This window comes from Crocodylus porosus, unplaced genomic scaffold (genome assembly GCF_001723895.1).
Source record: "Crocodylus porosus isolate Cpor-Errol unplaced genomic scaffold, CroPor_comp1, whole genome shotgun sequence".
Taxonomy (NCBI): Eukaryota; Metazoa; Chordata; order Crocodylia; family Crocodylidae; genus Crocodylus; species Crocodylus porosus.
This window is the reverse complement of record NW_017728951.1, coordinates 6,962,696-6,975,034: the sequence shown is the minus strand read 5'-3', so window position 1 is coordinate 6,975,034 and position 12,339 is coordinate 6,962,696. Positions and strand designations below refer to the sequence as shown.

At 41.2% G+C, this 12,339-nt stretch overlaps 1 protein-coding gene across 4 annotated transcripts in view; it reads right to left on the bottom strand.

Moving 5' to 3' along the window:
* CUNH10orf90 (chromosome unknown C10orf90 homolog) overlaps window positions 1–8,619 on the bottom strand; it is a 253,893-nt gene extending 245,274 nt beyond the window's left edge. For all 4 annotated transcript variants that reach the window (XM_019556072.1, XM_019556076.1, XM_019556074.1 and 1 more), the window contains exon 1: window positions 8,422–8,619. Coding sequence is in view for 1 of the 4 variants with exons in the window: in XM_019556074.1 (XP_019411619.1) it covers window positions 8,422–8,485 (64 nt within the window). In the remaining 3 variants the exon portion in view is untranslated. The remainder of the gene's footprint in view (window positions 1–8,421) is intronic.
* Between the last annotated feature and the right edge of the window lie 3,720 nt (window positions 8,620–12,339).

The following is a 12,339-nucleotide window of genomic DNA, read 5'->3' as shown; positions in this document are numbered from 1 at the left end:
CACCCCAAAGCTGTTCTCAGCCTCCTCTGAGGATTCAAGATCCCTCCAAGCGGTTACTACTTCTTAATTGCCAGGTTTGGGAGCAGTCGGTGAGAATGAATCAGCTGGGTTTGTTTTGTGGTGGCAATCTTGGGGTCTTCAAGGAAAAGGTATAGACATGGCAACGCTCTCGAAGTTTGCACTAACATGAACCTCAATTCTTTTGTAGCTAGAACATCCACTGATTGCTGAACCTTACTGGGGTCAGGAGGTCCCCACCAAGGGCAGCAGTCTGAAGGCTATCACTTGCAATACTCAGAATTTAATATGGCACAGGGCTTGTGCTATTTTTTCCCCACACTCCTATCCAGCACAGCTATGCTGGCAACATTTTTAAGTGTAGACCATGCCACACAGTAAGCAACATAGTTCCTGAAGCATAATTAATTTAAGAACCAGTAAGGGATTCTGCTAAATACCCATGAAGGCTATCTTCGGTAAACATGCCCAGCCAAAAACTCAGGTCTAAAGTCCCCACCCACAACATTAGGTAAAGCCAATCTCCAACTATCTCTGGCATCATACACTTATAAATCATTTTTGTAATGTTTTGCAACATCTAATTTTAAAATAAATCATATATTTCATCCACTGCTTGGTTACTTTTTATTCCTAAGACTCAAAGATGAGTTGAGGTCCTAATAAGTTACAGAGTAATTAGTATGGCTTTCTATTTACTCTGCAAAGACCTAATTCAAAGGCCATGAGAATGAAGTGATAGGTTCATATTGGCATCAGTGAGTTCTGAATCAGACTGATGCCATCTTCTGTGCTTGGCTATTTTTTAAGATGGATGAATGAAGTAGTTTTGAGCCCTGACATATTTGTATGTACTTCCTTTTACGTCTGGGTTGGCCGAAACTCTGAAGTGTTGAAAATTAATTGAGATAAGGATTAAAATCACATTCCTTATGTGCACGCACACACAAGTGGTTGGCTTGTCTGTCTGTCTGTCGTAATTAGTGGACTATATTGGTATAGAATACCACTGAGACCAAGAGTTAGTAGAATCCAAAAAAGAATTGGACCTTGATGTAGATAATGCAGACATTCACAAAAGAATAGATAGGATTAAAACTATTTTGAAAGAGGATAGAAGGAAATTCAGAAATAAACTTTCCTTCTGGACAAGCTATTCTGCAAGTGTTCACAGTTCAAGCCTGTTACCATATTTACTTGAATTTAAAACAACCCCCCACAATCAGCACAGCATTGGAAAGCCCCTAATCTTGCATTCATATACAAGGAAACCAAATTAAATAAATTGCTTGTCACTAAGTTGCTGCCAAAAGCAGTATGTGCTCAAGAATAGGAAGCAACTATAAAGTTGATTAAATGTTGCCAACACCGAGCATAAGTATAAAATACATGGCCCATATTGTGAAAGTATACTGATGAGAACCTACCACAAGAATAGATTTTTGCAGCCCATCTGAGTAAGATATATGGTAGTGCCTATTAAGCACAGTCCCCATCAGTGCTAACTCTTTGCCAAGTCATTGCGAGCCACTACACTGAATACATTTTTACTTCCTCTTCATTCCCACAGCTGAGTTGTGCCTCCCTTCCCCTTTCTTTCTCCCCCACCCCCCACTATTTCCAATGATTCCTGTTACTTTGTCAGTGTGATGACTGGCAAACATCACCAAACAGGGCCCCAAACAGTCTGAACAGAATCCCTCTGTGGCCCCGTCTCTCACCCTGTTGCATATAATGAGTAGGACATAAACTAGAGAAATGTAGGCCCAGGTGGGGTCAGGGTGGCCAAGGTGCACAGAGTGGTACCTGAGGCCAAAGTTGGGCCAGAGACAGAGAGCAATCCAGAAAAGGGCCAGGGGAGTATAGCAAATTGGATGCCATCTGCGAGGCATAGGACACAATATAGGGATGGTTCGGAGTCATGTGATTGCCAAAGTATACCAGGGCTGCAAATGGGCAGCCTCCTGCATTTTTAAATGAATTCACTTACCTACCATGCCTTTGAAGAAAAAATGGAGGGCAGGCTGCCCTAGAATGTAGGGGCAGGGTGGGGAGGCATCCATCTTTTCAGGTGCCCAGGGAGCCCCCTGTTACAGTGGTCTTTTGGCTGAAAACTGTTCTGGGTATATCTGAATCCCAAGATCTCTGGGCGTGGGCCTACACGTAGGATGCCTGCCAATGGATTTGGCAATGTCTGAAGTCCTAGGGTGAGAACCTAGGACAAAGGATGCTCGTGAGTTGCAGTGCCATACATGGTGTTTAGAACAATTGAGTTCTGCCTGCTCAATCAATATGGTTTTTGGAACGATTGAGTTCTGCTCAATTGATATGTTTTGAAACTGATTTGGCTGATTTGACCTGGAACACAAAATATTTAAAAAAAAAAAAAAAAAAGTGTACTATATATAAGGTCTCCAGGCTTGCATGTAGAATACCTGCCTGGATTTGGGAAGTATTTAAGGCCACAGACCAATGGGTCTGGGAAGGGAGGATATTTGCCCAATAATAGAGCCATCCAGACTTGATGACTGAGTTTTGCTCAGCCAAATTTTGGATCTTGACTATTGGGCTTGGCCCAATTGAATTTGAAACTGATTTAGCCATGAAAAAGATTTTTTTTAAGTGTGCGCTATATATAAGTAAGTAAAAAGTGCTGCTTAAAAGTGTGTTCATGGAGTACCTGTGCTAAAATGTGTAGCAGTTTCAAAAAAGAGCTCATCCAGAATTGATGAATTTTTAGGTCTATGGGTATCTATAGTAATTTGCCTATGTGCAAATTACTATGGGCATATTTATTTCAAAGTCGTTGTTTCCACATTTGTCTCCCACTTCCATGTACCCAAGGACAGCAGGGTCTGATAGTAAGGGGGATGGGGAAGGAACTTCAGAGGGAAAAAGTTGGAGGACAGAGAATAAGGGTGCCTCCCAGATTTAAGTTCCTTGCAGTAGCAGTGGTAGGGGAACAAATTCAGGGCAAAAATCCAATAACTGGATTCTACACCTGGAAAAGTTTAAGAAGTTTATAGGCAGGCAAGGTTCTTTGGGTAGATGTGATATCTTTTATTAGCTCAACTGAGTAGTTGAGGAAATGTTCTTAGCAAGATTTTGGTTGCAATCACCCTTCTTTAGGCATAGGAAATCTCTGCTATGTACATTCAGCTATGTACCAGGTCACTTGCATACAAAACTATAAGACTGAGAATGCTTTTTGAACACTTTCAAGTACTACATAATAACTATATAAAGACAGATTAGGTAAAAGATGTTGGGCTCCATTTCTATTTACTGGAATGAAGTCATAGAATAAACTAATTAATCAGATTAAACATAAGGGCTATCATAGATTTTTGCAGAAAACAGATCATAAAATATGTTCTGTAGATTATGAGTGTATATCAAGATGTATTTCACTGAAGCCAGTAGAGTTATGCATTGGGATCAATGAGTAGTTAAAGGCAGATCAGTATTTAAAAAGCATTAAAAGTGGTTATATCATATTATCAATGACAAGGCAGGAGCCACAGGAAACTGATGGAGTATGTTCCCACTAGAGGTTCAATTTTAACACCCTATTAAAGGAGAATGAGGCTACCTCAAAGCACAATTATTAAACCATTACTTTGGACAGTTAAATTTTAAATCAGAAAATGGGTCTTCTCACTGTATAAACAAGTGCTATTTTTAAAAGCTAATGTACTCACTCAAGGCAGGCCAGTGCAGTAACTTTTAAAATCCTTTACTGAAAAGAACTGATCGGACACTTTTACATCTGCTTCGGGGGTGGGGGGCATTTTAATTTTGAGCAGCTCCAAGAGCCACTCTAATTAAAGTGCCATAGTGTGTTGTGTATCGGTGTCCCTGTGCTTCAAAATGGTGCTGGGGGTGCTTGAATTAAAGCTCCTTCATTGAGCTTTTGTTCAAGTGCCGCTGCTGCCATTCTGAAGCATGGGAATGCAGATCCACAAGACACAGAGGCTGGCTGGTGCATGGTAATTACCATACTCCAGCAGACTTGATTAATTGAGTCTGCTCCGATACACTGTAAATACAGCATGTTGAAGCAGCCTCCCAGCATGTGTACAGGCACCCATAATGACCAGTTCTGCTGTTGATTAGTATTGGGTCCAAGAATGTTTTTGAACTGTGTTACGTAGGTACTAATATTCATGTGATATACAATAATAAGAATAAACAAGACATGGTGCTACCATAAGAACAATTTTGGACTTATGACACTGGCCTCCAATAGATAGAACTCCTATATTCTACATGAGTAAGTTAAATTTTTCATATCTATGCTGCCACTGATAAATGAAATCTTCCCATCCACTCCTGCTTGGAATAGAGGTGGTAAGGATTGCCACTGCTGCTATTGTTAGGTGCACCAGAGGCAGAGATCATAAAAGCAGTGTCCCTGGAGAATCTTCCTTGCCTCTGTTCTGGTTTTGGAGCAAGCGGAGAAGGAGCCAGAAGGAGTGGGTGGGGTTCATTTTTACATATGTCTTAAAAGCACCCAAGGCAGTATAATGCACCCCCTTAAAAGCCTAAGTCCCAGTGAATTTTTCATAAGTCACTTGCACACCTTCACATGACTTTACTTTGTTGCTTGAGGTGCTTAATATCTGCAGCCCACCGGAGATACTGTCTAATATCTTTGAATTTTTAATGACCTAGCAGATTCATATGTCCAGAATGCTGTCCAACACTGTTGTACTAGAATAGCAATGGTTGCTTAGTGAAGCTTACAGGGTTTTCAAATAGTGCATACCTATTATTAACAAGACCATTCTTTCCATAGTCTTTTATCTTGCCAAAAAGAATATAGTTTGAAGATAATTGGAGCTGTTAAATATTTGAGAGCTAGATCAAGTGGTCATAAAGGATGAAGTAGGAAGGAAATAGGAGAGCAAGTATATCTATTGATATAAGGAAATGTACAAAATAAGAGTTTGTCAGGTGTTGTTGTTGTTGTTTGGTTTCTCCTGTGTATTTTCCATCTGGGTATGTAGTGGAAAATATGTAGGAGAAACCAAGCAATGGCATACCAGAATGAATGCACGCTGAAAATCTATGAAAGAAAAAACACCCAGTTACCTGCGGGTGCCCACTTCTCACAAGACAATCACACCATCTTCAATCTTTGTTCTAATCCCCAAAGGAAATTTACAAAATGCCTTTCATAGATGAACGTAAGAACTTCATTTCATATATGTACTGGATACAAAAAATCATGGACTAAATATAGACATTGGATTTATAGCACATTATAACCTTCCTGCCATCCAATTACCCCAGGTAACCTCTCTACATTTTACCAGCTACATTCTTTCACCAGGTCAACATTCCCATCGCCCCGCCACACACACACACCCCTATCTGTCTCACACCTATTGTTTCCCATGGCTGCTGATTCTCACTGCCATACATTTGCATTGAAGTCCATTTGGATAGATGCGATATTTTTTATTAGAACAACTAAATAGTTGGAAAAGAGTTCTTTGCAAGCTCTTTGGCACAAACACCCTTCTTCAGGCATTGGGAGACTGCTGCTGTTCTGAATTCTCCAAGGTAGAAAAGAAGCTAAAGTAAACAAGAAATCTGTGAAGATGCAGATGAATGGAAATTTCAAAGACAATGAGTAGAGATTGGGGAGGGAGGAAGAGAGGGGGAAGTGTGAAGGAATGCCAGTGGTCAGCGAACGGCAGGTTACCTGTTGTGTTAGATGTTGGGCAGATTTTAATGCGTCAAAAATTCAATGTCTATATTAAATCCATGATTTTTTTTGTCCACTAGATTAATGAAGTGACATTTGTAGTCTCATCTATGAAAAGTATTTTGTAAACTCCCTTTGATTATTAGAGCTGAGAGATCAGAGAGGGAATGATTGTCTTGTGGGAAGTGGGTACTCACAAGTAATTGGATATTTTTGTCTTTGGATTTTTGTTGTGTGTTCATTCTGGTGTGCAGTTGTTGTTGGGTTTCTCCTACGTATATTCCATCGAGGCATTTAGTGCGCTGAATGAGAGAGATTACATTTCTGGAGACACAGGTGTAAGATCCAGGAATAGTGATGGATCTCTTGTGGGGTGTAATTATTGTGGGACTGGTGAAGATGTCTTGGCAGATTTTATATTTCTTGTTCTGGCAAGGTCTGGATCCATTTGGTGTGGTTTGGGTCATAGGAAGCTTGTTTCTGGTGATGTAGTTAGCAAGCTTCAGTGCTTGTCTAAAAGCTAGGATGGGTGGTTCTGGGAAGATCTCTTTAAGAATTGGGTCGTATTCTAGGATGGGTTGCAACTGTTTGAGGATTTTCCATGTAGGTTCCAGAGAAGTAGTATGTCATAACTAGTGGTGTGAGATGTGTGGGGATTTTCTTTTTGTACTGCAGCAGTTCTTTATATGGTATCTGGCAACCTTGCATGCATTTGCATTTTCACAGACCTGCATTTTGTATACTGGCTTCTATTCCATCTAGGAGAACACAAAGCAACAGCATTTTTCTCCCTGAAAAATGGCATTTGTGCCTGAAAGCTTGCAAAGAATAATTTTTCCAACTATATAGTTGGTCTAATAAAAGATGTTACATTTACTCAAAGAGCCTTGTCTGTCTATGTCCTTAGACCAACATGGCTACAACCACATCTCAGAAGCCTGGGAACATTAAGCGCATGCAGTGACATAGACTGTCAGTCAAGGGCGTACAGTAAGTAAGCAATAACTCGGAACATATCAGGCATATCTACACAAGACTTTACAGTGTAGTTAATTGTGCAGTAAACGTCTCAGTGTCTACGCATGCCCCTATTTGGGCACATAAAACCAATAAATTCTGCAGCAGATTAGGACTTGTAAATGCAAGTCATACCCTGCTGTGGAGTTTATTGGCGCAGAGAAGAACACATGTAGATGCTGAGGGGCTGGTTGGGGCATGAGGATGTTTCAGTGCCAAGGCTGTCTGCCGGCTAGCCCTGCACTGAAGCACCCTTGTGCCCCATCCAGCCCATCTGCAGTACATTGAGACCAGTCAGAGAATCTCCCCTCACCCCCAGGCACTCTGCCAGCCAGGGCTGCTGCAACCTGATTCAATGTGCTGTGCTCTGGATGCAATGTAAGCCACGTGCCTAGGAGCTTCCAGGGAGCAACACAGTGAGGAGCTATAAGCTTCACAGTGATTGCTGCTCCCCTAATGGCACGTATAGATGAGCCTGCCATGTTATACAGGGATATGAAATGCTCCAGTATTAGTGCGTTTTAAGAAGGATAAATTAGTCCAGGCAGCACATCATACCAGTACAGCCGTACTGTTTCTAGCGCCTAGTAGTGTAACTTGGGTCAGGCACCTGAGGCAGCAGCCCTGGAAGCCAACTTTGTGGGGGAGGAGGATAGGGGCCAGGGAGTAGAAAAATTGTTGCCACTGCAGCTGCACAATTGCTCCTGTGACATGGCTGCAGCGGATCTCATAATTGCCTTCAGTGACTTTGAAAATCTCCCTGGCATCAAATCAGATACTTGGCATTCTTGGCGTAAGAATCTGATGGTATTGATTGATCAATATAGGCAGGACTCTGTCTAGAAAGAATCCCTTTGACTTCAATAGGAAACTTTATGATAGGATTGGGGTGAAAGTTTGTATAAGGGAAAATAAAAGGAAATGTGAAGAAGGATGAGTACATGACTATGTGTATCTTTGAAAAACCCACTTGTTTTCTGTCCTGGATCCCAAACAGCTTGTCAATACATACATTATCATCTCAATTTTTATACAGAAGATGAATTCCTTAACTGTACTGCTACTCACTGATGAACCTACCACTCAAAAGTTAGCTGATGGGGTCCCTCGAGCAGAAGGGCCTATGAGAGCAACTGTAAGCACTTTTGGCATCAAGGACCACTACTTATGTGCCAAGAACCCTGTAAGAATGGCATTCAATCCACAGGAAGACGCATGATGTAAATCACTTCCATTTTGGAAACATTTTTTTCATGCTCTGCAAGGAATTATAAAAGCTTATTGTGGAAACAAAAAATTATCACATTCTTAATTAGATGCTTTTCCAAATTAAACTATACACCATCAGGGATAGTACACAACCCACATACTACTATCAGCATTTTTATAGAATTGACAATCCAAATTACCATGCAGTGAGATGATAATTTTTTTTTCATTTATTGCTGTCTCTTTTTAAGAAATACAATTTTAAAAAACCAATAAATGATCAGACTTCTAAAACTGAAACCTTAGCAGGCAGATGATCTTTGGTTCTATCTTTCTGAAGCTACAAAACTGCAATTAGTAGTTTTACTTACCAACTAAAACATGCTTGTATTTTGATTGTAAAGGCCACCGGTGCTTTAATGATCTTTGCATGTGACCTTTTCTAGGTGGTAAAGTGAACTTACCTACAATCCAGCTATTCCATTTTCTTAACATTTTCCAAGATCTCATTTCTCCATAGAGCCTCATAAAAATATATCTTAAAATAAAAGGAATGTAAGGTCTCTCCTATCCTGGAAAACATACTGTAAAACAGATTGTTTTCCTTAGCAAACGAGGAGAAACTCAGGTTAGCTAAATAAACTCCAGAGAGAAATATCGTTTATCAGGTAAAGGCACAGAAGCTGGTCATGCGTTCAGCATGTTCATGGGTTGTTTAATAATTAACTGGAATTTAAAAAGCTGATTGATGTTGGTTTTAGATGAAGAGTATGTGCTTTTTATAAGGTGCACAGCTTCATCAGCTTGCTTGTTTAAATGGGTTTTACCAGAGGAAAAGCACACTAGGAAACAGGCTTTCACTTTTTTATATTATTCTTTCCTCAGTAAATAAATTATTCACATATTTCATGATCAAACAGTTCAAGGACAAAATAGTAACTCTGTGCCTGATTTCTTTCCTTTGGCCTGCACTGATGTGATCATTTCCATTTGTGCAAAGGAAGGGCAAAGCAGGCCTAGTAAATCATTCTGATTTGGATGCATTTAGACTGGTGTAAGTGACTGCACAAGGTGCAAGACCAAAAAGAATCAGGATTAACAGGTTAAGTATTCAGACCAGTAGGAACATATTATTGATTAGCCAGAACAGTGTTAATGTTTTACCCCATCCGTCCCTCACTTCACTGTGAGTGGGGGAAGAGAATGCAGCAATGTACAATAACTGGCATGATGTTGTTTAAATTAGATGACAAATCCTGGAAGTGTTTTGCTAATGCTCTCTTTAATACAATGAGATTGCTTTTCCAAGTAAGACAAAACAGTATTTCTCATGATATATCCAAAATCCTTACCGTGCTTGTTCAAAAGTGTTAGTGTTGTCCATTAATCTGCAATTGATTCATGAAAATTTATAATCACTTTTATTTTCCGCTTTTTAAGTAGAATATAGTCTTTTACAATCTGGAAGGGTTCCCTTTCTAACCTCCTGTTACCTTCTGAAATCTACCTGTGCAGTAAGCAATCAAACTCATGGTTAGGTTTCTGTGCCCTGTAGGGACAGTCATATCCTTGTACATTTGTACTTTTTGTTTATGAATGTCCTATGAACCTATGAACTTCATTTCATAAACCTACCGGATACAAAAAATCATGGACTAAATATAAACATTGGATTTATAGCACATTACAACCTTTCTACAATCCAATAACCCCAGGTAACCGCTCTACATTTTATCAGCTACATTTTTCATCAGGTCAACATTCTCACCTCCCCCGCCACACACACACCCTACCTGTCTCACACCTATGGTTTCCCATGGCCTCTGATCCTCACTGCCATGTATTTGCATTCTTGGGTAGATATGATTTTTTTTATAACACCATCTAAATAGTTGATTTTTGGTATCCAGTAGCTTTATGAAATGAAATTCATAAGTTCATAGGACATTCATAAACAAAAGGTCAGTACAAGGTCCAAATGATGCTTAAATCCCTTTGAAAACTTAGTTAAAGAGCTTAAGAAAGATGAATAGGAATTTGTGCTTTGGGAAAAAAACCCAACAAAAAAACAATCCTGTAAAACAGTTTGATTGAAAATGAGGATTTTAAACTAAATTACACTTCTATTAAATGATTCTGCTTTCAGGGGTGGGAAGGGAATGTTTTTCTATAAAAAAAGAATGCCTGAAAACCGGAAGACAATAGCGTACTGGGTTGATTTAACAGAAACATCTCTTGGAAATCAAGGGAAGTGATTCTTCCACTCTTCAGCACTGGTGAGGCCTCACCTGAGGCACTGTGGTCAGTTTTGGCCCTCACACTTCAAGAAGGATGTAGACAGTTTGGAAAGTCCAGCACAAAAAAAATGATTAGGGGCTTAAGAGGCAAGACTTGCAAAGAAAGGCTGAAAGAACTATGGTTTTTTAGTCTGGAGAAAAGAATACTGTGGGTCTGCAAATACCTGAAGGGCAATTACAACAAGGATGGAGATGGGCCTTTCTCTGGTGCCCTAGGTGACAGGAATAGGAACATGACCTCAAGCTTCAGCAAGGGAAATTTTGGATGGGGATTAGAAGGAACTTTCTGTGATGAAGAACTGGAACAGACTCCCTGGAGAAGTTGTGGAATCACCATCCTTGGAAATTTTCAAGAGCAGGTGGGACAGACACTTGTCTGCAATGTTTTGTGTCAAGGATGATCCTGCTGTGTCCCTACCAGTCCTACTTTCCTACAATACTGAGAATCTAATTATTTCAATTTGAAAATTCTGCCATGGTGTCTCATGGGAGTTATACGTCAGCTGCTTGGGTCTTCATGTTCCCTTGTGGCCTTTGCTACCCTTCCAGACCACATCTCCCAGGATGTTCTTTAGGAGGAATACTATAGTGCACCATGAGATGCATAGTTAGCCACAGATCCTGGCTGATAGACAAAAGTGCCAGGAGATATTAGATAAGCATTTTCAAAATGAAGTATCTTGGTGTTTGAATTATTTTCTATATGGCTTTTTTTTAAACCAGATCTTCTTGTACCGACTCTTTGCTGAATTTTAGCCTGAGAAATTCAGAGTACAATCTCAGACCTAGCAGACATTGTTTATTTGTCAACGATCTAGGTCACTATTTAAATTATGATCTTAGTTTATTGGAGTGCTTCGTATTTCTTCATCATCCATAGAGTAGCATTTTGGGGAAAAATGCTTCTAGTCAAAATAGATGTTTCTGGTCATGATCCCCAGAGTGAACGGAATGGAATATTGAATAGAGTTTCATAGAATCATAGAAGTCGGGTCGGAAGGGACCTTGTAGATCTTCAAGTCCGACCCCCCACCTGGGCAGGAGAAAAGACTGGACTGAAATGATTGGTTTAACTGAAGGATGCTTGAAGTAGCAACACCAATTGATATTCTCCTCCTCCCACCCCCACCTATTTTCCATCTTATTCTTAAAACAGCCTCTTAACATAGTTGTGGCAATTTGGGGCTCCCTGACTAGCCACAGTGCTGGTTTCCCCACTTGCCTTTGGGCAAACCACCTACCTGTCTCAACTGCCACGCCTTGTTGTTTAATTAATTAGGACATTAATTAAAGCGGGAGGCTGCCCATTCTTGTCCCAATGCCAGGGGGTGCTAGCTGTAGCTCTGTTCCTCCCCTACACTGCAGCCCAAGCCTCATAGATGGCATACAGATGACACAGTGCTCCCAACCTACAGCCGGACCAAACTTAGGCCTCAGTGTCAGGACTCAGACATACACATTCATACTGCCCTCCTCTCAATAGGGCCTCTCACACTCCACCCCCTCTCACAGGGTCTCTTACATGTGTTGACAACTTGTACTGCCTTGCTCCCTCTTGGAGCAGGCCTCTTCAGCCATAAGCTTTAGCTAGCTCATACCTGGGGTGGGAGATATACCGTCTTTTGTGTCACTCCTGCATCTGGGAGTCACTTCTGCCACTGGGGTGGCAGCCAGCCAATTATCCAAACAGGTCTAAGCTTGCCCTAGCCCCTTCCAGGGCAATCTGGTTTTTCTTCGCCACGCTGGGGCTCCTCATCTCTGCCCCCTGTCTGGGGCCACCCCTCACCAGCGCATTCTTACACCACAACTGGTGCTCAAGGGTCTCGTGGGGACTCTCAGTACCCGCCTAGAGCAACAGGTCATTGTGCTCAGCTATAGGTCTCCCTTTCAACCCCAACTCAGTCTCCCAGTAGTGGAGAACTTATCGGAGTCAGGACTCACTGCTCTCTCTCAGACTGAGTCCCCTTACTTGGCCTCTGGCCTCGCCGACACTCAAGTAGGCTCTGGAGCAGTGAGAGACGCGCGGGTGAAGCCCGCTGCGCCCCCACTCCCCCAAAGCCCCCCAAACACCCCCTCAGCAGCTGC